General features: G+C 38.4%; 2 protein-coding genes across 8 annotated transcripts; one reads left to right on the top strand and one right to left on the bottom strand.

The window, feature by feature from the left end:
* Positions 1-399: 399 nt before the first annotated feature.
* On the bottom strand, positions 400-8,779 carry wdr5 (WD repeat domain 5). Its single transcript, XM_086300261.1, has 14 exons — positions 8,598-8,779; positions 6,967-7,076; positions 6,677-6,785; positions 6,441-6,514; positions 6,124-6,213; positions 3,632-3,721; positions 3,401-3,484; positions 3,254-3,309; positions 2,951-2,997; positions 2,655-2,730; positions 2,320-2,353; positions 1,968-2,042; positions 1,726-1,813; positions 400-1,491 (listed from the first exon to the last, which is right to left on the bottom strand). Exons 2-14 carry the CDS (start codon positions 7,042-7,044, stop codon positions 1,391-1,393), a joined length of 1,002 nt encoding a protein of 333 aa, XP_086156387.1. The 5' UTR covers positions 7,045-7,076; positions 8,598-8,779; the 3' UTR covers positions 400-1,390.
* A 1,677-nt stretch (positions 8,780-10,456) lies between these two features.
* LOC147325650 (bromodomain-containing protein 3-like) lies at positions 10,457-17,327 on the top strand. 7 transcript variants are annotated; one of them, XM_086300255.1, is made up of 10 exons: positions 10,457-10,604; positions 12,765-13,093; positions 14,167-14,304; positions 14,622-14,757; positions 15,203-15,453; positions 15,539-15,667; positions 15,754-15,900; positions 16,451-16,596; positions 16,686-16,960; positions 17,091-17,327. In XM_086300255.1, exons 2-10 carry the CDS (start codon positions 12,899-12,901, stop codon positions 17,201-17,203), a joined length of 1,530 nt encoding a protein of 509 aa, XP_086156381.1. In that variant the 5' UTR covers positions 10,457-10,604; positions 12,765-12,898; the 3' UTR covers positions 17,204-17,327. The 7 variants fall into 7 exon arrangements, with proteins under 7 accessions (XP_086156381.1, XP_086156382.1, XP_086156380.1 ...); XM_086300256.1 differs by having other exon boundaries at positions 10,527-10,890; positions 12,768-13,093; XM_086300254.1 differs by having other exon boundaries at positions 10,527-10,890.
* The last annotated feature ends 10,499 nt before the right edge of the window (positions 17,328-27,826 follow it).

Below are 27,826 nucleotides of genomic sequence, written 5' to 3'. Positions count from 1 at the left end.
GTACAAAAGTAATTTTATCCCTTGCTTATGTACTCTGTTCTTTCCCTTCTCACTGTGGGCTGTTATGTACATTGTGGAAAAGCTTATTTGACGGCAAGAGATAATTTTCAGATTGAAAATGTAAGACAGGAGTAATAGTAAGCTTTGGCACTTTGGTAACTGTGTCGCTTTTACTTTGCCATGTTTTAACCTGTCGCTGCAAGATGGGAGTATCTTCTTTCATTATATTTTGTCTATTTTTAAGAAAATGGAATTTTGTCATCTGTTCTTCGTGGGTTGTTCTCTGATGTTCTTCGTTCATGGACAGGAAAAAAAAGGTTATTAAAAAATTTTAAGTGAGCGTTTCCAGTTGATTTGTGTTAAAAGGTGTACAGAAATGAAACTGTCAACGACTCGGGGTGAAACATACAAAAACTGTTTTTATTCAGATGTGAATTACAGCTGTCAGATGCGAACATATTTTACATAGAATCCAGGTTAACTACAGGAAAAGCAGCCTGCTGGCTTCATGTGCAGAACTATCAGCTAGTCAAGCAGAGAACAAAAACACAAAGACAGCTAAAGTAATCAAACTGCGACACGTGGCGTTGTTGTATGTACAAATACTGGAACACAACTGCATTTGGTCACTGTTGTGAACGGTCAAGTGTTAGTAAGTACTTCTTTTTTTTTTTTTAAAGGTCATTCAGGGTCATTTTGATTTTTGTAGCAAATCTTGAAGAATTTTAAACATTCTCAATGTTTGCACTTGTGTCAAATTCTGGTTTGTTGCCCTAAAAAAAAAAAGTTTTTTAAAATATCTTGTTAGGGCATAAAGCACTCACTTAAGATCCGAAGTCCTTAAGTATTAAGTAGTTGTCCTCAGGTATACCGTCACCTCTTTTCTTTAAAGTCACTGATTGTAAATGGTACTACTGAGTTACACAAAGGCAGAAAATAAAATACCACGAAGGACCAAATAACCATTATATTCATTGTACAAGACTAGAATCGTGCTTGTGAAGACTGTTATGAGGCAGTGACATCGAGGTTAATGCAGTGTTTAAAAAAAATAAAATACTGAAGCACCAGAATATTGCTGCAAAGTAAAACGAGGGAGAGAAAAAAAAACCAATCACAAATTTCCATAATGAGACATCGAAATCTGGCACATGCTTTGATGAGGGGATAACGTCCGCTGCAGAACTGTGTGTGGATGATGTGTCTGGTTTGGTTCTTCTGGCTGAATGTCATGACATTTCATGGAGTTTAATTTCATTCTTCCAATCCAGCAGGAGCTCTCTGTTAGAAAACAAAAGTCCTCCTGTCTTACAATAAAATGTAGGAAAATTATATATATATATATAAAAAAACAAAAGGAACACAAGTGGCCCAAAAGATCCAAAATGGCTTAGCAGTCGCTTTTCCATAGCTTGATGGTTTTGTCGTTTTCTAAAGCCGCAGATGCGATGATGTTCTCTGTGGGGTGGCAGGCAGTCGAAATGACAACATCTGAAAAAAGTACAGGAAGAAAATTTAAAGAATGACAAATTAAAAGAACAGATTGCACCAGAACACAATATTTAAAACACAGCTGCAAATTTCTGTCTTAAAAATGAGCTGCGCCTTCAAATATTTAATTAAATAAATGCAAAGTGATTCTAAAAGACAACTAACTCTGACTTTTAGTCCCCATACAAAAATGCTATTCTATCTGCGTTTTCAGTCACAGTGCATCTGCAGTACCTGTGTGGCCCTGGAGTTTCTGCACAATCTCCTTCGTCTGCAGGTTCCAGATATAAACCATGTTGTCTTCTGAGCCCGACACGATCCACTGCAAAAGAGCAGCGGCACTTAGGCTCAGAGTTATGTTTGCACACATAAGTGATTTCAAAAGGACCATTTTGTAATTTTAAAGTAACACTGAAACTCAAAGCACCAATAAAAACAAAATATAAACATTCATTTTCTCAAAGAAATGATCTTACCTTCCCGCCAGTGACAGAGAAATTTGCAAATATGCAGTACTTCTCATTTTTATGGCCCGTGTATGTCTTCAAGCACTGAAATGTTAGAAAAACAGAAGTTATTTGTATGTGTTATACAATCAAAAATGACAAAACTTTAAAATCTGCAGTTTTATTCATTACTAAACAAACATTTCACATCTTAAAGCAAAATAAAATGCCATCATTACTGAGGCTAGGACACTACTGGGAATGTGCATCTATGATTTAAAATTTCTGAACTCTTAATACATAAACACTGACAAATAAAAGCAGTTAGAATAAAAGAACGGAATGATAATCAAGCCTTTCAACAGCTTTCAAAGGCAATTACCTTTCCTTTGCTGTAGTCCCACAGCTTCAGCGTGCTAAAAGAAATACAAAAGGAAGTTTAAAATCGACAGTCAAATAAACAGACAGCAGCTCACTGTGATGTTGTGCTGCCTCCTGCTGGTGAAATCCAAGTAGTGCTTGTGAAAAACTGTACAGCTCCTTAAGAAGTCAATTCAGATTTAGTTATATAGCACCAAATCACAACATCACTCACCTCAAGGCGCTTTACAGTGAGAGACCCCAACAATCGAGCACCCCCCCCCCCCCCCCCCGATTAGCAAGCGTCATGCGATAGTGTGAAGGAAAGCCACAAAACTGAGCAACGTCTATACTCACTTATCCAGTGTAGCAGCCAGGATGTATTTCCCATTGGGGGAAAACTTTACAAACGACACAGGAGGGTTGTCGTCATCTAAGAAACACAAAAAACAAGAACGCATTGATCACAAAGACACGTTTAAAAAAAACAAAACAAAACTGAAAAAACTCAAAGCTTCAACCTGATTGCATTTTTCATGCCTCAATACAAAACTAATTAGATTTGCTGTCACTAATCAATCGTTTAATTAGCACATTCTGCAACAAATCAAATCAAACGAGAAAAATTGGAACACGTGTGTGACTGATCTTACCTATCAGTGTCTTTAAACACTGCCCTGATGCTGTGTCCCAGATTCGACTGTGAATGAAAGATAACACAATTAACTGAGAGACATTTCCGTGTAAAAATAAATAAATCTCACACCAGATGACTAGAAAGTCATCCACATCAGCTACAATGGGATGATAAGGGATTCTTTTTAGCTCGAGCGCAGAGCAAATATGCCAGACATAGAGCATTTCCAGTTCTTATCAAAGGCAAGCTTGTTCTTTTAAAAAGCACCCATGTTCCCCGAACTGTGGCCAGAGAGTCTCAGGAGGATCCAAGTACTCACCAAAGGCCATCGTAGCTACTGGACACGATCAGAGAGCCGTCTCTGTTGAAGTGAACCTGCAAGCCGAGGCAGACCATCATGCCTTTAATACAGTGTTAATATTAAAGCCAGAGCATTTGTCTAATTAATTATAAAAAAATAACTTACAGCAGAGACTGGATCAGAATGAGCTGGCAGCGTTTTCAGACATTTCCCAGTCTTCACGTCCCATATCCTTACACTCTCATCGAACTAGAAACGGAAGAGAAAAAAATAATCATTTTTTGGAAAACCACTCAGAAACTGCTTCTAATGCTCAAAGTGAGAGCTTTCGCAAAGGTCTAACATCTGCTTTCCATTTAGGTAGGACTTGTTTCTTGCCAAGAGCTTGGTACTCACCGATCCTGACACAATAAGATTGGACTGGGGGTTGAAGTTGCAGCAGAAGACGTAGTTGCTGTGACCTTTCAGAGTTTTTAAGCACTTCCCCTGGATTAGAGAGAAAATTGGTCGAAATGTCACATTTCTCACCCACACTGAAAAACCCAGGACCATCTTCAACTAAACCACACTACAAGTGCAGCTTTAAATGTAATACAATTTTAACATCAGCAGAAACCACTGATATGAACCTAAGAGTCTACATGGATTTCATTTTCATACTTCATAAAAGTATAATGATAAGAGACACAGCAGCGATGTAGACCGAGCCTTACCAAATCACTATCTCCCCTTTTTTACAGCAGTACACCGCATTTCCAACACACTGAGATTCTATTACAAGTAGTACTCCCAAACAAAGCCTTCTTGTTTACATATTTTTCTGACTCTATTATCAGAAAATAGGCCCATATAAAATAACCCATTAATACATTTTAATCAGCAACTTCCAAGCCATTTCTAATCTGTCGCTCTGCTAAGATCCGAATTTGATAAACGCAACATCATCCGACAAAATCAGCACATGACTTCAGCTAAATTTACAAAGAAATTCAGAAGCAAATCATAATGTCTCTGAACTTCTCTGAAAAGAGCATGTGATATCTTCTCCCAGTAACAGAATGAGAATGTGCAGGTAGAGTAAATAAAGGAGAGATTGCCCACAAGTTAACCAATCACAGATTGCATTGTTCTCTCAGACAGGAATAGTAAGTCCAGCCAAATGATCATGAGATGATCTTTTTCAGTATAAGGGCCTGAATAACAAGCCTCCCCATAGATTTAGTTGAAGTCATGCATTCAAGCAGTCAACAAATATTCTCAACATTGATTGTGAAAATGAAATCAGTATTTTTAGCAGTACCAGCAATACTGCATAATATCTGTGTCATAGTCAGAACAGGCTGTCAGCCTGGGGTGCAGCTCTCACAGATTCAGGCTTAAGACCAAGCTGGCGATGTGGGGAGAGAGCAGTGGATGACTCAGCCTACTGCACAGGACTGGACAAAGATCAGCTGAGTATTTTAAAGTACGTGTTTATAATATTCATCTTACAGTATTATACAAAAGTCTTGAGCCAGCCCTTGTTTCTTTATACTGTGCTAAGAAAATGGGAAATGGGGAGCAGTAAACTGTGCAATCATAAATAGAAATACAATACATAAAGTAAAAACAATTCTGATGAGCATGAAAGCCAATTCAGCACATCCTGCACTCTCTTAGGAAAACGTTCTTGTAATTTCTTTAAGTAGTCTTCAAGACTATTTCTGCAGGCTTCCTGGAGGACATCCTATGCTCCTCTTTGGATGTTGGCTGCCCTTTGTTCTGTTCTGTCAAAATGATCCTGCACTGCTTCAATAATGTCCGAGCTCTGGGGAGGGCATTTTATGATGAGGCTTCAGCAAACAGTAGATCAACTGAAGGGCCAGGTGCATTTCTCAGAGTCTGTTTCAGGACTGTTTCAGATATTTTCATATTTATCTGTCATAGATAGTTTTAAGGCCTGCCAATTCTTTTGCCCTTTACTTGTCCTGTTTCCTTTTTTGTAAAGGACACGCTGTACACCATGCTGAGATATGCCAAGTCTTCAGCTAATAGTTCTAGGGGAAATCACCTGGTTGGTACAAAAATATTATTTCATCCCATCAAACTTATATTTGGCATTTCTCAACAAAAGAAATGGGCACATATTAGCAGCTTTCGTGGCAGGCTCTTAGTAAAAAATAAATAAATAGAGATAAAATTTAAAATTGGTTCTTTTCCAAAGTTGTCTGTTAAATATAAGAAAAAAAAGTTCATCCTTTGAGTTACGTGGCTTTACAAAAGCAAAAAACATTCTTCCTAAAATGGTCAGGAACTAGGCCTGGACTGAAAATGAGTGAAAAAGCATCCTATGAAGGTCATTCAAAGAAAATTTTGAATGACCTTCAGAAAGCCTAAAAACACAAGACCTTTTTAAAAATTACATGAACATCTCACTCCAAATATGGGATGGCTCAAGAGTTTTGCATAGGACTGTATATTTTTCCTTACTAATGTTTTTTAGATGTTCCAACTCTTTTGTGCTGTGCATGTTTCATTTATGTAAAAAAGTGACAATCAATTACCTACATGAGCTAACCTAATAGTTGTAGTTAGTGCCTCTACACTTCAGTTGCCACGCTGATACCTGCCAATCACTCATCCAAGATCATACTCATAATTGTGCCACAGCTAATCATGGTTTTTCTTATTTATCTTTATGATTCTTCTAGAAAGAAGATCCCATGCCAGATAACATCACTAGACTCCCTACTGCTGGATAGCTAAAATAAAAATAACCAAAACTGTTGGTCAAATATTCTATGATGGTAATATACCTGTGCAGCTTGCTAAAATGTATGCGCAGCAAACAGAGTTTAGTATTACATCACACATTTCAGCAGAATCATTTAAATAATCTCCCATCTTACCGAGCTGACGTCCCAAATCTTCAGGGTTTTGTCGTCTGATGCAGATACCAGGAGGTTGGAGTCAGAGGACCAGGCCACATCAGATATACCCTGCAGATTCATGGGAACTGATCAGGACTTGAAGCTCTGAAAACAGCTAGCATGGGGCCAATGTAAGAACTAATGGAACCGTGGCTTGGCTCTTAGTAACGACTCCAAACATCTGATCCCAATTGACTAAACATCAAGGATGCTACAGTTGCTCTACATTAGTCCAGCCAATAAAAAACAAAACCATTAACACAGCAGGAGTATAGCTAAGAATTAGTCAAACTCACAAGTTTGTGTCCAGATATGGTTTTCTCAAACTTGCCGTCATACGCGCCCCAGATTTTGATCAGTTTATCAGCAGCTGTAAAGACAGAATGAATACGCACTCAGCATAGGTTAAAAAAACAACACATCATCAATCTTAAAACTCAACAAGAAGCTGCAATAATTTATTGATAATTATTAAGTCGTGAAAAAAAAAAAAGAAAAAAAAAAGGTAGTTCCAGCAGTGATTTTTACTCACATGAGCTGGCGAGCCATTCTCCACTTGGACTGAATTTGACAGAGGACACAGCTTTGGTGTGGCCTGCTAATGTGAACTTCAGGCTGTAGTTTGGCTTTGCAGGTGCCGACTGTGAGTGAAAAGGAAATACAACATTTAACAACTCTTGGCTGAGATGTGACAAATATACTGACATTCATCTAAGTCTATATTAAACAAAATACATTCTCTTATAAATCCTAACTATGGCTATTTCCTGGCCCTAAAGGCTACAGCTGGAACAGAATAGCGATAGTCCCAAAAATTCAAACCTTGCTTTGGCTGGCAGATGCTGACGGTGCTACTGGAGGTTTTGTGTCAGTCTCTGGTTTCTTGTCTTCAGTTGCCATGGTGAAGAAATTAGCATCTACTGTGTACTATGCTAAAGCAGAGGAAAAAATTAATACCATAAAAGATTCTTTATGCTTCTGGTGCTGATCAGTATACCAGTTATAAATACCAATGAACAGATATAACAACGAGCCTCAGTAACTTTTCAAGAGGTTTGCATGAACAATATCACTGACAGCCTGGATAGTATGATTACATTTTTCAAACCGTCTCTTTCACGCTCAGACACTTGGTGACTGACAAACAACTGGTTTAAAATAAGTTTAGACAAATTAAACTTGCCTTTCAAAACAAAAACTCAAAAATACTAAAGCCGCTTTTTGAAGTGATAACAACATGATTGTATTTATAAACTTCACTACTGCATCATTAACTTGATTAACTACTACTGTGTAAATGCCTGTGAATGTTTATGCCTAAAATAAAATAAGACATACTATCCAGTTCCTTTGCTATTAAAATGACCATTCAACATATGTTTCTAGCTGTTTTTTCATTGAACTTTTTCAAACCAACTGTTTTATGCACCCAATAAATCTTACATGTTTGAAAAAACTATTCTTAGTTTCTGATAGGTTTTCAAGCAGCAGATACACTGGCACACTCGGAATTTCTTCAGAAATTTTCTAGTTTGTGTTTATTTATTTACATGATGACTATGCAATTTTTTTCTAGTCTCTAAAATCCTGAAATTAAAGTTAGTCAATGTAGACTATATATATATATATATATGTATATATATTTTTTTAATGGTCATAACTCCCTGCACTGACTGCAACATTCACTGACAGTCAAGTTAAAACGAATTTTAGACTGAATACAGTCGATATTTAGTCTGATAGTGGTATTAAAATGCAATGAAAGGGCAAACCTCTTTCTCCATCTCACATGACAACAATGGTATATATTGCATAATGATAAAAATGTACAAAGTATATACGAAACCACCTTGTCGTTTAGCTCACGATGTTTCCTTTTAGTTTTATGCTCCTCATGTGAGCTGCAGTTTTTGCTAAACGCCGCATTTACCCCAGTTGGTACAGGCTACAGCTATTTTCTCTTGTTCGTGTTGCTGCTTTCTCATTTAGCTCCAAGTTTAGCCATTTAAGCTAGCTTTAGCTAGCTAGCATTGCATTGCTTCGCTGTGGCTACTTAAAACCACCAAACAGAAACGCAAATGCATTCAGCTAAGACTAGATGGCATCTGTTTGCAATATATTAACATGAATTCGCGTTTAAATAGAACAAACGTGCGAGAAAGGAGAATATCAAACAAAGGGCGATACGGACTCCCTTGGTTGGAAAATTCAACTCTTGACTAAGATCGTATTTGAACGACAGCTAGCCACGCTGTTATATCACTATTCAGATGTTTAACCCTCAACGATAACGCCACTTTAAAACTGGTGGTTTTATATAGACGCTAAAGGTTATTTGATGATGCAGCCGCCGCTACTCGAAATGCACTGGTGCTGTTGACAAACTGGCTGAGGTACCATGGAGGGGCCCTCCATTCACACAATGAGGATTCAGTCATAAAGACGGTACTCACAGATTAATGGAGCTTCACGGTCAGATTGTTACTCCTCGTAAACACTGTAAAGGATAAAAAAAAAACACCATGTATGTGTATTCAGACGATCATGGAGAACGTATACAGCAAGTGACTTGCTCTTGGATGATTGCCTGTAGGGAAAGAGAAGCGGGGAATGTGGTGTGCTGTGGCTTTGCGCATGCGTGTTACGCTCTTCTTCTTCTTTGGTTTTCACGGCGGGACGCAAACCAACGTGTTTACGCGCATACTGCCACAATCCATTAAACAGAGAGTTTTGCATGTCATTCATTATTATATCTTCCATTTTTATAAAACATTTTAAAAACAACTGTTGATAAAGACGTTTAGAGAAGGTCAGGATGAGTTCCATTGTTTCTAGAGAATATATGGGGCATATGATTGGGTACAAGAGATGAAATGCGGCAAAGAAATATCTTAAGGCAAGGCAAGTTAATTTGTATAGCACAATTCAACAACAAGGTGATTCAAAGTGCTTTACAGAGACATTAGAAACAAAAACAAATAAAAAGCATGATTTAAAATTGATTAAAACAAGCAAACAAACAAACAAATTAACAAACAAAAAAAAACAGACAACAAACAAAACAGTATATAAAATCAAAACAGATAAAATCAGAACAGTAGATAAAATCAGTAGTTAAATGTAAGTTTTGAAATTTAAGCTTAAAAGTGTGGATTTGGTGCTTTATTCAAATGCAGCTGAGAACAGGTGAGTCTTCAACCTGGATTTAAATCAACTGAGTGTTTCAGCTGATCTGAGGCTTTCTGGGAGTTTGTTCCAGATATAAGGAGCATAAAAGCTGAATGCAGCTTCTCCGTGTCTGGTTCTGACTCTGGGAACTGATAAAAGACCGGTTCCAGATGACCTGAGGGATCTGGAAGGTTCATACTGGGTCAGGAGGTCACTGATGTATTTTGGTCCTAAACCATTCAGAGCTTTATAGACCAGCATCAGAACTTTATCTTTATCTTAAGGTGGTGCAGAACATCTAGGAGGACAACAAGACAGTGGTGTGGTGTGCAATAGGAGTGACAGATGGGTTTGAAGGAGGGTTGGGATTATATCAGGGATTGGCTCCAAACCACTTCTTATTTGCAGTGGTAATGGACAGGTTGACTGATAAGGTCAGTGGACTATGATGTACAGAGAGTAGGGAGCAGGTGGAAAAGAGTCTGGAAAGGTGTAGGTATGAGCATTTAAGTCCGTTTGAAGCAAGACATATTAAATATGTGTGAATGAGAAAGAAACACATGTAACATTGAAAATCCAAAGAATAAAGGTAGTGAAGGTGGATGAGTTTAAATGGGAGTTTAAATCAGTGCACAAGAGAGGTGAAGAGGAGTGTGCAGGCAATGGTGGAGATGAACATGAGAAGGATAGCAGCACAAGTCAAAGGGAAGGTTTAGAAGATCATAAAGAGACCTGCTATGATATATGGTTTGTAGATGGTGGCACTCATAGGAAGACAGGAGGTTGAGCTGGATATGGCAGATGTGAAGATGCTGAGATTTTCATTCTGAATTACCAGAATGAACAAGATTAGAAATGAGTACCTGAGAGCAAGGTTGATCAGCTTGAAGACAGCTGAACAGTGTGTAGAGAAGGGGTAGTGGATATACTGGACAAAGGATGTTGGAGATGGAGTTGCCAAGCTGGAGAAAAAGAGGAAGACCTCAGAAGAGGTTCATGGATGTAGTGAAGAGGTTCATGCGGGGTTGGTGTGGCAGAGGAGGAAGCTAGACGCAGGGTGAGGTGGAGACTGATGATCCACTGTGGCGACACCTAAAGAGAGCAGCCGGAAGAAGAAGAAAAATCAACGCTCTCCTCTCGGGACCGTTACACTTTCGGTCATTTTGGTTTTATTCTCGATACCCTCCGACACAGCAGGCGGCGGTATACGCTGTTAACTTTGGCTAAAAAAAATTGGTCACCGAAGCTTTCGACGAAGGGTAGCTTGTTACTTGAAGCCATGCCCGCAGCAGGTTTGTGTGGACGTTTTCAGCTGGTCTAAGTGCAGCCAGGAGTTACCGTATCGCGACTTTTTTCCCCTCTGTTTGGCCTTCGGTGCGGCGCGAACGGTCTTAAATAGAAACTAGCATTTTAAAGTGCCTTCATAAGAAGAAAAAACGAGTTGGTAAACACTCGTGACTCTCCCGTCATCCTCTGCGAAACAAGTTATGTGGTACATGTATGTGTTGCCGTTATCTGAAGGTAATTGCGAGCGTTCAGGTAACAGCGACTGGCGTCCCTATGAAAACTTTGTAAGTGGTAAGTTAACCGCGGCAGAGCGAGGCCCAATTGTAATACACAAACCCCAGTAGGCACTGCACAAGATACTGTGGTGTTTTTTTTATTGCCCATTTGCAGTGACGACTTAAATCTGTCTCTCAATGCGCCCATATAGGTTTACCTTAACCTGCTAGCCAAATGAAGCTAACGTGCTGAACGTGACTGGTTAGTGTTCCCAAGAGCTGGCCTCCTGATTATTTAACTCTGTCGTGCTCATTTAAAACTTGACAATCCGATTCTTCCTTCTTACTCCGTTAAGTTAGCATTATATTAGTTGACTTGTATTTAATGGTATGATATTACATGAGCTAGGTTGAGATTTATACCGCGTCTGAGATCATGCAGACTCTCACTGCCTTCTCCAGTGGCGATGTTTAGTAAAATGAGCAAATGAAATAAAATTAGATTTGAAGAAACATTTGATCTGGAATAAAGGAAAATAGATTTAAATGTTAAAATAGATAAACAGTAATATCACCTCACTAAAACTTAAAGTTAAATACATGAAATGCATTTAGTCTTCCCCAGTTTGGTTTTATTTATTGAGAAAAGGATGCGTTCACAATAATGTGTTTGTCTTGAAATATAATGTGTTAACTTAGACCAACAAAATATAATAATATTTGAAGAATAAAGTTTTGGAAGCTATTTAAAAACTAAACTGAAATGAACAAAGCCTCCCTCGAAATTAATTGAAATGCATTAGAACTGCAAATAAAACTGAAATAAGAAAAAATCGAAATCACCTGCTCCTTTCTGCTGCTCCCTTTAAGGGTCACCACAATGGGTCATCTCCCTTCATTTCACCCTATCTGTAGCACCCTCCTCTGTCACACTAACACTCTCCATGTTCTCTTTCACTACATCTAAGAATCTCTTCTCTTGTCTTTCTCTTTTCTTCATACCTAGCAGCTCCATCTTTATCATCCTTTGTAGCAACCTCAGTCTAAGCTGACCCTTTCATGTACTCATTTTTAATCTTGCCCATTCTAGTCAGGCCTAATAAAAATCTTAGATCTTCACCTTTAACAGCTCCAGCTCGCCCTCCCGCCTTTTTGTTAGTGCTCCAAACCATACTTCATAGCCCATCTCGCTCCCATCCTCTAAACCTTCGCTTTCACTTTTGCTGCTGTCCTCCTGTCACAAATCACCCGTGACACTCATCTCCACTCACTTCGCCTTGTCTTCACTTTCTTCTTCACCTCTCACCTCTTGATTCCTCTTCCATCCAATGCATACCTCCATCTCTCCACCTTCTCTAAATATTAAAATTGGAATAATTGCAGGCAGATTCCTAGACAGCTAAATAAACATAGCTGATTCCAACACCATCAGTGAAACAGCCTCTTAAATTTTGTCAGTGTATTTGCCAAGAAAACATTTCTCAGTTCGCATGCCCACTAAACCTTTACACAGCCTCCGCGTCTTCTGCTCATCTGAAGCCGGGTTGCAGTATTCAGACATCCTTCTCCCCAGCCACTCTTTCCAGTTCCCCATGGTCCCAAGGCATTCCCAGGTCGGATGAGATGTATAATCTCTCCAGCAGGTTCTGGTTCTACCCCAGGGTCTCCTCCCAGTTAGGTATGCCCAGGAGGCATTCTAACTGGATGCCTGAAATACCTCAATTGCCTCCTTTCAGCATGCAAGGAAAGAGCCTTTATACAGTCACGTGCAGATTGTTTTACATAATAATACAGTAAAATGAATGTGATAAGCTTCAAAAGGTATGAGATATAGTCTGTTTTTGAAACTATATCAATGGTGTGAAGTAATCAGTCGCTTCCTCTTTTTATAGTGTTATATTTAATATTTGGAGAACCACATGATCGTAACAGTCTATTCTTTTATGTCAGCAGGCCACATTGTGTGGTTTGACGATTCCCCAGCCTGCTTCATGCATAGTTTTCAGAGTGTGTGACAAGCTGTCAGGTGAACACTACATGACTTACAGAAGATAACAGAACCCAGAAGAATTTGTGCAGCCGTCATGTCCACAGACACCAACCAGGACCCCCCTCAGCTTGTTAATCCCCCACCTCCCGAGGTGACCAATCCCAGCAAGCAAGGCCGGAGGACCAACCAGCTGCAGTATATGCAGAACATAGTGATCAAATCCCTGTGGCGGCACCAGTTCGCCTGGCCTTTTTACCAGCCTGTCGATGCAGTTGCTCTTGGACTGCCAGTGAGTAGTTTGCACATGTTCAGCTGACAGGGTTACAGTGCATCAAGTCATTTTTATGGGTTTTTCACAAATCATGGTACAAAAATGACTTCAGCCTCAGGATTGCAGGGCTTTTCTTCAGTTAGTTGCACAAGTAAGTCATAGTTTTGCTCATAATGAAAATATTTTTTAATTCCACAATTCCACAAAAGTGATGTTAAGTGGGCATTATATTGTATTATATGATCTATTTAGCCATTGTTGTTAAATATAAATTTACTGGTAGCTGCCAGCAGTTTTATACATATATATAATTTCTTTTTTTTGTTTTTTAGTTTTGTTTTCAGATACGCTAACTTGCTTTGTGTTCCTGGGTCTGTCTGTTCTTCTCTTCTGAAACTACTAGATCTTCTTTTCGTTTTTTTTTTTATTCTCTTACTGTTAATATAATGTTGTCTAAGATATTTTTTTGTTTTTCCTCCCTTTTATTTTGTTCCTAATTCTCACGCACAACCTACATACCACAGTGAGTATAGAGATAATGGAATGCAGTGTCACTCTGTCTTGCATCATATCCTAGTTTTAGCCATACTTCAGTAAGAAATGACTCGAAAACCTGCCGATATATCCTTGATCCTAAATTTTAATACATCATCAAGAATGTGTATGAAGTGTAACTAATTTATTTACCCAATTTAGTGCTGAATCTAAAAATGCAAACAGTTAAAAAAAAAATCATAAATTGATGTTAATTCCAGCCCAATTATCTGACTCACTTCAGACAGTGCAAAAAAGCTAATCTTGGTGATTTTAAGTTGGTCGCGAATTAGCCACCTCCATTTTTGCCTTAAGTTCCAAACACTATTAAGTAGTCTGAATGATGCCGCTTGACTCTGTCTTAATAAAGTAATTAACATTTAGTTAATATCAAGTTTTATAGAAAAAGATTAATTAAATTAAGATCCAACATGAATAAACTGGAAATTGTGCAGTGTCATTGTTCCCCATTAATCAAACTTTGGCAGAGCCTCAGTGTGGGGCAGCGCAAAATGTAATGCTATATTCATCTGACATCAACTCTTTCTCTTAACCAGGACTATCATAAAATAATAACATTGCCCATGGACATGGGAACCATTAAGAAACGACTAGAGAACAACTATTATTGGAGTGCGAGTGAATGCCTGGAAGACTTCAACACCATGTTTACCAACTGCTACTTATACAATAAGGTGAGGAGCTTTGTGATTGCAAATTCCTTCCATTGTTCCCTTACAGATACTAAGCGTGTCCTCACACTGGGCAATATATGCCATGCCGGAGAATGTTTGAGCAAGAGTCGAGTTTTGTATACTGGGCCTGGATGCAGTTAATTTGGCTTTCGGCGTTGATCGCCAACATTTTCTTAGAACGGCATTCACTGTGAAAATTCCTTATTAAACTAATTACCAATTCTCTAAGGCATGCAAGAGGACAATATGTCACCATGTCCAAAATTGGTGTAGTTGAGCTACAAAATGCAAAAAACCATTCCCTCTGTCCTCTTCAGCCTACAGACGATATTGTCCTGATGGCGCTCACCTTGGAAAAGATTTACTTGCAAAAAGTTGCCCAGATGCCTCAGAATGAAGTGGAGATTGTTCCTCATGCTGCCAAAGGGAAGGGCAAAAAAAGTAGCACTCCAGGTAACTCACTTAAAAGAACTTGTAACACTGACTACTTATTAGTAGTAAACTAGTACTTTGATGTTCGGTCGCAAGAATTCAGCAGACTGCATAGGCTAGCACATGGAGTGTGTCACTGATGAGATGCTGAACACCTTGTATGTAAAGCAATAACCAAATATGAGATCAGAGGGTGCAGGCGTTCATGGAGAGTGATGGGTTTTACCGTTACTCTCCAAAATCCTGGCAATCCAGACTTTCAGTTTCACAGCTATGTGTGCTTCTTATCCACTTATTAAAAGTCTAAAGTTTTAATAAGGTTATAGATTAGTTTTAGCAGCATTTTCGCTTTAATTAATTTACATCTTTAAAAACTCTAGGCTAATGAAGGAAATAGGGCAGATAAGAGAGAGAAAAAGGTTTGTTTAAATGAACTAATTGTAACAATTAATTTAATTATTTTTAGAAAGCAGGAAGAGGCGTGAGAGCTCAAGCCGTGCCAAGAGCGACTTTGAAGAGGAGTCATTACAACAAAACACTGAACCCTGTGGCCTTAGTGAACAGCTGAAGTACTGCAAGCATATCCTGAAGGAAATGCTGTCCAAGAAACATTCTGCCTACGCCTGGCCTTTTTACAAGCCTGTAGACGCAGAAGCTCTGCAGCTACACGATTATCATGACATCATCAAGTACCCCATGGATCTCAGCACGGTTAAAGTATGTTTGCTTATATGCCTTTATACATGCATTTGCTTTGTGCCTTGATACACATGCTTTATTTGGTTACCTTTTTTATTTTCAGAAAAAGGTGGATGCAGGAGAGTACCAGGATGCACAAGCGTTTGCTGCAGATGTTAGGTTAATTTTTTCTAACTGCTACAAATACAATCCTGCACATCATGATGTTGTTGTTAAGGCCAGAAAACTTCAGGTGGGTTTGGAATATTATTATTAAAAATGGGTGGGAGGGGGAAAGTTTTGGTTGCTCTGCTTTCTATTTCACTCTGTTTGCTTCAGGGAGTTTTCGAGCAAAGTTTTGCAAAGATGCCAGACGAACACGTGGAAGTGACCTCACAAGCAGGTGGCAGTTTGGACAAACCAGAGTCTGCAGAGGAGCGTGCCACCCGACTTGCTGAGTTGCAAGAACAGGTGGGTGCAGATCAGGTGGGTTGCTGCACAGATGTTTGCCTCATGTATTATTACTAGGTGCTATGAAAAAGTTGTGCAACGCACAGCAAAACAAAGCTCATATCTGATTTAAGTTTGTCCACTGTGCACAAGGAAGTAGTCTCCTTGGATAGCTCAGCACCATTTCCAGAGCTGCTTCTACTTTTAGATTTTCCTTTGTGATCTAGTGCACATCATTGTGCAATCTCTTTCACCCCACCACGACTATAACCCTTACATTGCATTTTATTTTGAGGAATTAAATGCTTTAGAGAGCAAAATGGCAAGCTGGGCTGGCAATACAGTTGCCTTTTTGATCCACAGTTCAAGTCATTTGTGCCAAATATACCACCTTCACGGCTCGCTCTCATTCTGAAAACTGCGGTCTGGTTTCTGAGCCAAAAGTTCCTGTGTGTTCAACTTTCCAAGGTCTGCTGGAAGGCTACTTCCAGGGAGCATGGGTGTTAACTGCGTATTGAACCTTCCTACTGATTCATCATTCTCAGGAATACAAGACTTCTAATTTTTGTGGCACTTTTATTCCCAGCTTAAAGCCGTTCATGGACAGCTTGCTGCTCTGTCTGAATCCCCTGTGAGTAAACCAAAGAAGAAAAAAGAAAAGGACAAAAAAGACAACAGTCGACAAAATGTTGGAGTATTGAATTCCAGATGTACATCAAATTCCTGTGCTAGGTATGATGTTTTGTTTAGCTCATTAACTTTTTTTTATTTTGTGGTATTACTTTTTAACAGAGATTTTCACTGCTTTGTCTTTTTGATAGATATTCATGGAAAGGGAGCAATGAATGGGAGTCAGAGGATGAATCTTTGCCAATGACTTACGTTGAAAAGCACCAGCTAAGCCTGGACATTAACCGGTTACCTGGCATGAAACTGGGCCACGTGGTGCACATCATTCAGAGCCGGGAGCCCTCGGTGTGCAACACCAACCCAGATGAAATCGAGATTGACTTTGAGACGCTAAAGCCATCCACTCTGCGCGCTCTGGAGCAATATGTCAAGTCATGTCTCTGTAAGAAGTTTAAGAAATTTCAAAGTAAGTACCAAGCACAGGCTCACTTGAATTCATTTGACATTAAGGCACAAGTCACCCATAGATTTTCCCTGCTATCACTATCTGTAGCATTTAATCAATGATGTTGCCTCTTTTACTCCCCTTCATCCAGAGAAAAGCCGTCAAACTCCATCTCATCGCACCACCAGCAGCAGCAGCAGCAGTTCTTCAGATTCTGCCAACACCAGCTTCACTGACTCTAGCACAGAAGACAGTGACTCATGATTACTGTATTGATTTTATTTATTTTTGCTATTATGACCAAAAGACATTTCGTCAAATATATTAAACCTCTCTATTTTGTTACCTGTTCGTTATGTTTAAAATAAAAATTCCTGTTGAAAATGTTCGTACTGTATTTTGAATAACGATCTCTCTGGTGTTTATCAGACTCTAAATCTGCAACAGAGCTGGATGGCATTCTGCTTGGGTAAGAGTAGATTTCATTACAACAGTTTCAGATGATAACGTCTTTGATTGACCATTATCCCATTTTTTTACATTTATTTTTTTCTTTGCTGATTTGGAAATACTTCAATTTATATTACTAATATTAAGTGGTGTAACTAAATTGTTTCTTAACCATTTATTGACCAAGATTTATACATGGCGTGGTGGACTTATTTTGGCTGTCAAATAAAACACAGTAACCATTTGAATTTTCTTAAAAGCCCCCAAAATGGTTGAGAAGTACAGTAATGTGAGTGCACATGGTAACATCTAGGCAGATATCCCCATAAAGCTCTTCTACTCTTCTTTATGAAATCACTGGAATTTTTTTCTTTTCAGCACAAACGGTAATGGAGTTATGATCATTTAAAAGTGCCTTTAAAAATAGGCCCACCAGCGGGCCCATGGTAAATAAAGGGTTAATTTAGCACTAAATGCATTTAGGTGTACCATGCAAGAATAATGCACGTTACATAAGACTGATGAATTATCAGGTCTCAACAGTTTTCTTATTTTTATTCTGTATGAAGATGAAATTGAGCAGCAGAGGCCAGGAACATTATGAAACACTGCAGTTTGCTTTGAGGAACAGTCCAAACAGTGGGAATGTAATTTCCCATGAACAAATCACACCATAAAAATTGCTTTCCAGAAACCTTAATAACAAATTTGAGATTTTCGTGATGGCAAAAAGATGTAATGGAGAGTTGATTGCGTGGAATATGAACAGTGCTTGTTGTTGCATACTGTTTTGTTTTCAAATTCCATTCCTGTAGTAACTATTTTGTTTTTTTTATATATTTCTTTGTTCTATATAAACTAAAAATCAGAATACTTGAAAATAACACCTGTCTGCTTCCTAATATTGTCTTTCTTTTAATATTAGACAAAGTTCACCAGAGTAAAACTAAAATTCAGTTTTTAAATTGTGAATGTGTTTATTAAGGAAAAAAAATCTATCCAAACCTACCTGGAAAAAGTATTTGCACCCAACATCAAGTTGTGCCACCCTTGGCAGCAAGAACTGCAGTTAAGCATTTCTGCTAACTGGCGATGAGTGTGTAACACCACTGTGGAGGAATTTTAGTTCAGTCACGTTGGAGTTTTTGCAAGCATAAATGACCTGTTTAATGTAATACCAAAGCAACTCAGTCAAATTTAAGTCCAAAGTTGGACTAAGCCACTTGAAAATCTTTTTTTTTTTTTTTTATTGAGCCAGTCAGAGGTGGATTGTTCTATTGTGTAACCCAGGTGCACTGAAGGGAACAAACAGAAGGCTGGACGTTCTCCCTCTGGATTTGGTGGTAGAAACATAAATTCTGCTCTCTATAAATTACAGCAAACTGTCCAGATCCTGAAGCAGCAAAGAAGCTGCAGACTATCACACTACCTCTACCATGTTTGATTTTGTGTTTGTAGTTCTTTTTATAAAATGCTGTTAGTTTCACACCAGATTAACAAATAGTTGCACTTTGGTGTTGTCTATCCACAGAATAATTTCCCCAAAGTCTTGGTGATTGAAATGTGTTTTGGCAAATGTAAAGCGAGCCTTTGTGTTCTTTTTGTTCAGCAGTGGTTTTCCTCTTGGAACTCTCTCCCATTAATGCCATTTTTGCCCAGTCTCTTTCTTACTCAATCATGGACGCTGACTTTAATTGAAGCAAGTGAGGTCTGCAGTTCTGTGATACTCTTTAGGCCTCCTGTCTGACTCAGGAGGTAGCGCAGGTTACCTACTAACTAAAAAGTTGGTGGGACTATATAAGAACCAGTCTATTTACCATTTCTAGAAAGGTTCACTACTGTTCCAAGTTTTCCTTATTTGTGGATAAAGGCTCTCATTGAAGTTCTCTGGGGTCCCAAAACGTCAGTGGCATCAGTGTTTTGCTTGAGCTTTGCATCTTGGCTTTTTTTCTGTCTCCTGGGTTCTTGAGGGTTTTTTTTCCCACAAAAAAAAAAAAAATCTTACAAAGCTTAAAAAAAACCCTTCAGAGTGGATGGGAAATGCTTATAACATTGTCAGGAAACAGCTAACAGCGAAAGAAAGCTGCCTAAAACATTAGCTCTACTTCCATCTGACCGTCCAGCTGCTTTGCAAAACTGGCACAAGCCCAGTGCTGCCCGCTTTGAACAGCTGGTGCTTGCACCAGATTACACTCATCAAATCTCAGTGCAACTTTCAACATACATCAGAATGACAGCATATATGGAGTTGGGAAGGTTTGTGTGAGATGTCTGTGGGAGCAAAGAAAAGCTTTCTGGCAGAAAAAAAAATGTGCAAAGTATACCTGTGGCTCAGTTATTGAACTCACCAGTAGATGGCCATCATGTGCCATCTTAATCTTTATTCTTTTTTTTTTCTTGCTTTTGATTTTACAGTGTTCGTCTGTTTCCTATGCATTTTTTCATCATTCGTCAGTACAGTTTGCCATTTCATACAAGAACGTTTATCTGATTTGTAAAAATCAGAAAACCACTAAAAATTATTTAAAAGAATGCAGATCCCTTTTTGTAAAAAAAAAAAAAAAAAAAAAAAAAGTCACGTTCTTCAGTTGTGTAGTGCTGGAGAGGTTTGTGAGGCCATTCATCATTTACCCTTTTCTTTTTTTCCTCTCTCTCTGCCACACCAGCCTGCTGTCTTTGCAGTGTGCATGTTGCTGGGTGACGTGATCTTTGTGACCTGCATTCCTGTCATGCCACATGCAGCAACCCTCTGCAACCTCAGGGCATGATTGATCAATGCCACAGCTCCAGTGACAACTAGTCATTTCTGCCACTTCTGGCCATCACTCAGTGCATGAATATAGTGTTAAGAAGACCACACACGTGCATCTCTACAAACACATCGCACAGTTCGTTTGATTAATGGTTGTCTTGTTTTCTTTTTTTCTTTCCCTACCCTTCTTCTTTTTATCACCTTGTAGAAAACCCAGTAGAAATTAATACAAGTGAATGATTGTGGTTTCATGTCAATGTCAGTTTGAATGAACTTTACAGATTGAGCTTCATATGCATCCACTTTTGTTTGGTAAACGATTTATGCTAATGTGACATATACCATAATTGCAAATTAGCAGATGATGTTCTTATACTGTGAGCCTCTTTTTTGTAATATATCTTCAATTTGTAACAAACTTTATGCTTCTAGTTAATCTATTCAAAACCATTACTTACCCAGCAAAATATTTTGCCGAGCATGATATTTTTGCAGTATTGCACTGCATTAAACTCACACGCCATGTATTATCTTGCACTATATCGTTGTCCTTTCTATCATGATAAGCATGATGGTGCTAAGGTTCACGTGCCTTACTCGAAGGTACTCCAGTAGCACCTGTGCAAGGAGAAGGCCTGTTCTGTTATTACACAGACATCAAGCTTGTTTGTGGCATTTTTAGATTACTGCAACTTTAGCTAGCACGTGCATCCACTTTATGATTTTTTTTATATCCTGCATGTGCTTTTCTTAAATGTTATGTTGTGAAATGCATGGGGAACACCACACAAAAAAAGAAAAAGCCATAACTGGATGTTCCATTAGGTTTCACTGAAATGTGCTGACCTTTATTTATCTGTCTGGATGGGATTTTAGATATGTTCTTTTCTTCTATCTCTGTAAAAGATCACATATTGCCATAAGTGAACTTTAAGAAGTAAAACTGAAAAAATCCTCCAAAATTAAGTCATTTTTTCTTCTTCTCAGAATCAATCCCAGGACTCCATTTGTCTTGCTTTTTTTCTCTCTCTCAGGAATTTGAGAGAGCATAGCAACACTATCCTCCACATAAAAAATGCCCTGCTTAAAGATTTATAGGCCATATTTTAGGCTGATGGAACTGTTCAAACAGTCCTTAAAGGTTAAGTGATCTCATGGCTCAGAACCCAAAGGCCAAACTCAAAGACCATTTGTGCATCACAGAATTAATTTTACAAAGGATATTTTCAGTGTCCAGTTTTGTTGCTCATATATTTTTATATGGACTGTGTTGCATACAAGATTACAAAGCTTTGTCTGGGCCAAGTAAGATGGGGGGCAAACTACTAAATGCAGATCTGATATAATGGTATCGTTTGAAGCAAAGTGTTTCACATTAACACTCAGTCTTATATTTTTTTCTGCTGATGCTTCTTGCAGATAGGAAGTACATCAAAGAAAGTGCTTTTAAGATCAGAAAACCACAAAGTATGAAATCTCCAAATGTCCACTGAGTACATATATTTGCTCTTTAGAAAGAGCATCTTTACAGAGCCTTTTCTCGCTCCAAAAAGGCACAGTACTACTGAGGCTTATCCTCCACATAGTCCATCTTGCCTGCCTTTCCATATCAGTGCAAAGTCTGCAACCAGAAGGAGATGTTTCTCTATGTAGTTGTGAAAGATGTTCAATTAATTCACTATTAATCAAACACTGATGTCTCAAGCAGGATAGCTGTTCCCATGGGGATGGCAAAACTTGTGATGCATTATTTTATTAGAAATGCGGTCTGCACATACACTGTATATAGAAGATGTAGAAGAATGTGTGCCTTGAGCTCATATATCCTGTTGCAAAAGAGCCGTTCCACTCATTTGATCTAGCAAAAAGATATTTGATCTATACATGATGTCTTCCTGAAGTTCACAGTTGTGGTCAGAAGCTTACTTACACTCATCATGGGCATGAATGTCATTGTAATTTGGGATTTTTAACGGATTCTTAACTGTTCTTTATCCAGGGCGGAATAGCTGTACAGCACTACATCTTTAATTACTTTAAAAAAAAACAAAAAAAAAACAGGAACTGGGTAAACAGTTTGTATTACCACTTTGCCAAAATCTGGAAGAAGTCCCAAACTGTAACACTCAGATGAGAGGAAATTGGTTAGGATCTTCAGTAACAAATCAGGGATCGTAAAAGTGCGATGTGATGAACTGGAAACTACTGGAACACCAGCAACAGTGTCCAGAGTCAAGCAAGTTCTACAGTGCTATAGACTAAGAAGATGGTGACCAAGAAAGAAGCCCTTATTCTTAAATCAACACCTTAAAGCTTGATTGAAATTTGCAGCTGCCCACATAGACCAACTAAATGCCTTCTGGATAACATTTTTATGATCAGACAAGACAAAGATTGAGCTATTTGGCCACAGTGTCAAGAGGTGAAGCTTTCAAATCTAAGAACAATGTAACAGCTGTCAAGCATGGTGGTGATAGCGTCCTCCTTTGGTGCTGTTTTAATGCCGTTGGTAATGGTACAATACAGCAAGTGAATGGAATAATGAAAGAAGAATACCTTTTTCAACTTTAATTAAAGCAACAATAAGACAACAATTCCAAACACACATCAGAACTGGTTTTGTAATGGATGAAGCAGGATAACACTAAACTTCTGGCATGTCCTTCCTAAAGGCCTGACCTCAACCCCCTGAAAATTTAAATTAACTTTACCAATTCAGCCAAGATGAGTGGTCAAATGTCCAGCCACAGTTATGCCACAAACTTGTTCATGGTAACCAAAACCATCTGGCTAAGGTGCAGCTTGCTGAGCCTGTATGTATACTTTTGAAGTCCAACATACATTTAAACTTATACACTCAGTTTTTTTCATAAAAGATATATGCTGTGCAACTATTCTGTTTTAGAAAAATAACAGTTCAAAGAAATTAGTAAAAGCAAAAATTACCATGACATTCATGCTTATGATGAGTATCAAAACCTTTGACGACAGTTATATATTTTCATGTCATGGAACATCTTGCAAAACAAATATATACAAACATTTTGTTATTCAAAGATTGTAATGAAATACAGTACAAGGCAGTTTAGTGCGGGCAACAATGGCTCATTTTCAGGACTTTGGTAAAGTTTGCAGTAATGATCTATGGTTGCTGTTTCAGAGCAGCTGTGGTGTTCATGGTCAACGTAACGGGGTAACAGTTATAAATTACCAATTTTAAACTGGTGATTTACTCACTGAATTCTATGGATACACTAGCTTTATACAGTGTAGGGGTTATAATTTTGTTAAATTCAGCTGTCTGAATGCACGATGAGCAGTAAATCTCAGAGCAGTACCAGCATAGCCTGAACAGAAAGAAAAGTCTACTGGATTACACAGGAGAAATTATTATAACTTATGTCTAATTAATTCTTTTCCACACACTACACTGCTACACCCGATCGTAGGGTCCTCCACATGCTAAACCTCACTTCAAGGTTCAGTTAGGTTTGCACATTTTTATTCTCTCACTACATTTCAGAGCCTCTACTTTTTCACTTTTACTTAAGAGTAAAGAAGTTGAATCAGTACTGCCAGATTATTTTTCACACAAATACCTGTACTTAAGTGACAAATGTTTATATTTTTTCTATTCCTAGACTTCATTAACCAATAAGTGATGGCTCTGTGGATATGTCCATGTTTTTTGATACAGTCTATGGAGCTGCAGCTACCATGGGAATGTTTGATATCTCCATTAATCTGTGAACAGTCAAAGCCCTTGTGTCACTTTATGAGGTAAACATGGCTGCAGATGGAAGAAAGGTGAAGCTTATAAAGTCCTTACTCATCAGTGACAGGGAGCTAGATGACAAGAAGTGTGTGAGATGGTGGGTTTCTGTGAAAAATTCTGTTTAGCTGCTCTTTGTTAGTATAAATTCTGTCCATGTCAGCCTTTACTGCTTTCAGGGCACCATGGATAGTACAGTGGGAGAATACTATGAGAATTCACTACCTTCTCCAAATTCTTAAACAAACAGGAAAAACATAATTTGTTCTGGTGGTACATTTCCAGTGCCTTAAACTGCTCACTTGCACAGAATTTGCTATATAAAAAAAAAAAGAAAAAAAGAAAAAAGAAGTCATCTCAAGCCTTCTGAAAACCAAAGCCATCCCCGGTTTCTATATGGGTGATTTAAGATCATATGGGCCAGCAGCTGTGCAATCTTTAAAATCTTTCAATTTCAAAAGAAGCACCGGAAATCAGGTTTTGCTCTACTTCTCTCATATATGCCCAGAGACAAACTGGCTAAATGTGCTATGTCCCTGTGGGAATGTGGAGGTGGGAAGATGCAATGATGACTGAGCTGATAAAGTAATGAGACATGACAAAGGGGGTTTAACAAGAAACAGGTGGCATATTGAGGTTGGTGACAATTAAGAGATTAATTGACCAACTGTGATTATTTTATTAACAGAAGATGACATTGGGGAACATTCCGGTAGAGTGGGAGGATATGGAAATGAGAAAGGTAGCTGCCCAATTAAAGAAAGGAGCAAAATCAAACCCAAAATATATATCAAATGACAAATCATAGCCAAAACATTGTTGTTGGTTTTTTTATTTCTGTGAAACAATAAAATATATTGACGTGATAGTACATGACTGAATTGCTAACTTAAACATGCATGACCATATTTTGCATTTGCTTTGACTCCATCAGTTCTTGAGGGGGGAACATCTGTCTCTTTGCCAGGTTAAATGTTTACTATGCACACAAACTGCTGTCTTTCTTTCCTGTTGGTGAGAAAAGCTGCCCACTGTGTCTGGAAACAGAACCGATGAGATTGGTTAGTAGCAAGCATGTCGTCTCATTTTATGGAGGTGAGGCCATCAGTCTTTGTAAAACTGAGGAAAGCCATATCCACCAGCAAATCAGTTTTTGTCTGTCGACTGTGGAAAGTTATGGAACGGTTAGCCAACATGCATGCTACCAGGATCCTGAAACTGGAGTACTCAAAATTTAATTTGCTGTCTTTGTTTACATCTGTGCTGGATTTTAAATACAATGTTCAGAATCTGGTCGTTTCGAAGTACTGTGAACTCCTTTTAAAACACATTTTATTGCATTCCCAGAAACAACAGGTAACCCATTACTGAACAAGTTATGACAAGCCAACTGCATTTTTCAGCCTTGAGCATTTGCAATCATGGTAAATGTGGTTTGTAGTGGTAGGTGTGTGGGTTTTTATAAAGAAATTGTTTAACTTTAAACTAATCCGCCGTTTTTGTTTTGTAGAATCAGAAGTTGCCCTTTTACAAACTGCTAGATGTTGTTTGAGGATGACTGTAGACTGGCTAATGGAATAATAAAAAAAAAAAAATAGCAAAACTGCATTGTATGAAATTGATTCTTCTTTTGATCATAGACACACAGTCACCAAAAATCAGCATTTTTAATAAACCAAACAGACGTTTTTAATGGTTTCTCCTGACATTTACTCAGAAACTACTTCATAACTTCATAACATAAGAAGATCATATTAGCCAACTGACATATTATTTAAATTGAAGAATAATGTTAATATGCACACACTAACACTCTTGTGCAGCAAATTAGAGATAATTACAGTCTCTTGCTTTTTTAGGAGTATGTTTTCTTCTTCAGTTACACAGACACTGAGTTTCTGTCTTGCAAAGTGTCAAATACCACAGAATTACTGCATCAGAATATCATCAGTGTGCTATTGTGAGGTAATGTGTGATTCCCACCTCTAGTGGATACTGACAATAATCCAGCAAATACATTTTTCCCTTAATTACATTAATTTACTAAAGTACATAACCCGAGCTCATCCGCTTTTCATGATGAAGTGTTCTTAGGCAGTGAACACTAAAAAATGTCTCCAATGTGTGTCAAGCTGAATGACACTGTATGCATGCAATAAAACAGGACTTTCTGGAAGGATGACGGTGGCTTGTAGCGTAGGTGCTTTCAATGTCTGCTATAACTAGAGGAGCATTAAACCACATACAATCCATTTACCATTTAGTTAGTTATTAGTTCCCAAATCAAGGTGTGATAACAACTTAATTTTATACCAAATTTTACACAATTTAACACCAAAATTTCTCATCCGTGGGATAATAAAGGTTTATTCTATTCTATTAGCTCCCTAGAGTGAGTGCAAACTTCCTTACCAAAAGTTTACATATTATTTCCTCTTTGACCTCTAACCCCTCTCAGTTACTGTTTAGATTCTGTGGAGGCGTGGGGAAGCAAAAGAGCTTGCGTCTTTGTTTATCTTTATTTCACTATAAAACAACTTGTAGATTTAATTGCTACTTAAACATGTAAAGGCATTAAGTGCTTTTGGCTTGAGAAGTGGGTAAATGCTGTCTGAAAACCTCTGACCTAATTGTCTATAAAAATGGCTCCACCACAAAAGCCTGCTTTGGTACTGCTTTTGTTCATGCATCGCTATTCACAGTCTAAAAATGTAGCCAATACCACCAGCCACAGGAACTAAGCAAGAGAGTGAGAGACCCCACTACTATGGACATAAATATACATTTTTATGCCTAGTTCCCTTAAAGTGTAACCCTTTCCCAGGCAGGGTAGTCATGTCCCTTTGTTTTCTTCTTGTAAAAACAGTTTTCTGGATCACTCTTAGTCTGCCCCCTCACCCTAGACTACTCTGTCTTAGAAGACCCTCCCAAATTGCTCCTGACAATAAAGGAAACAGTTGATGTGGTTCCGGCAATTGACCAAGATGCTGAAACCATATGGGAACCGCTAGGATGTCTCCTGGGTGAGGTGTTTTGGGCATGTCCTACCAGGAGAAGGCTCCATGGCAGACCCATATCTCTCAGCTGGCTTGAGAACCCTACTATGTTCCTCCAGTATGAACTCAGGAAGGTGGCCAGAGAGAGGGAGGTGTGGGCTTCTCTGCATAAACTCGTTCTACCCTGACCCAAACCCAGATGGATGTATTATTATTGTGTACTTGTGTGGAAGGACTGCATTGAATAATCGGCCCAACAACATGAAAATAAGCTCCAAAAGGACTTTTGTGTGAGACATTTAGTGACAATACATTTTGTTTAGGTGAAAATTAAATGTACTCATTATTTTCATGTTACTTTTACTCCAACTGTAACACTTTAACTATGTTCGGAAGCATTCATGTAACAAAGTGTTTTGCAGATTACCTCTGTGGTGGCCATCTTGTTTTCCCAGTAAAGAGGAGGCTTGCCTCAATTGCAGCTCTTTTATAGGCCAGTCTGTATTGAGAAGGCGTGGTCTTTAGAGTATTTAAAGGGAGCAGGAAATGGATTGGGGGCCTTTTTGGGAAGTTGTTGTCTGTATGTGCATGATGTTGGCAAGAGACAATAAAACAATTACTTCAGTTAAGATAGAGTGAAGTCTGATGTTTCTCTCACCGCTCCTCTCTGCGTAACAAACTAATGGAATATTTGTAAGAAGTCTTTTCAGAGACACAAAGAGTTTTTGGAAAGAGTCCACCTCTGTGTGGGCTCTGTGTTACTGTTATAAAGAATAAAAGTGTTCAGATTGTAAGACTCAAACATAAATCGCCTAGATTTGGATTAGAACAAATTAAAAGTTATAGCATTAGTCATGTTGCTTTTCATTCTTACTCTGGTGAGGGATCAGAATTAATAAAAAAAATGTAGTGTTCAG

The sequence above is a fragment of the Aulonocara sp. 'chitande type north' Nkhata Bay genome, linkage group LG7 (genome assembly GCF_057382095.1).
Source record: "Aulonocara sp. 'chitande type north' Nkhata Bay isolate Kocher_YH1m ecotype deep benthic linkage group LG7, A_spYH_male_GT1.1, whole genome shotgun sequence".
Lineage (NCBI taxonomy): Eukaryota > Metazoa > Chordata > Actinopteri > Cichliformes > Cichlidae > Aulonocara > Aulonocara sp. 'chitande type north' Nkhata Bay.
Note: the sequence above shows the minus strand (reverse complement) of the source record. Positions and strands in the feature narration are given on the sequence as shown.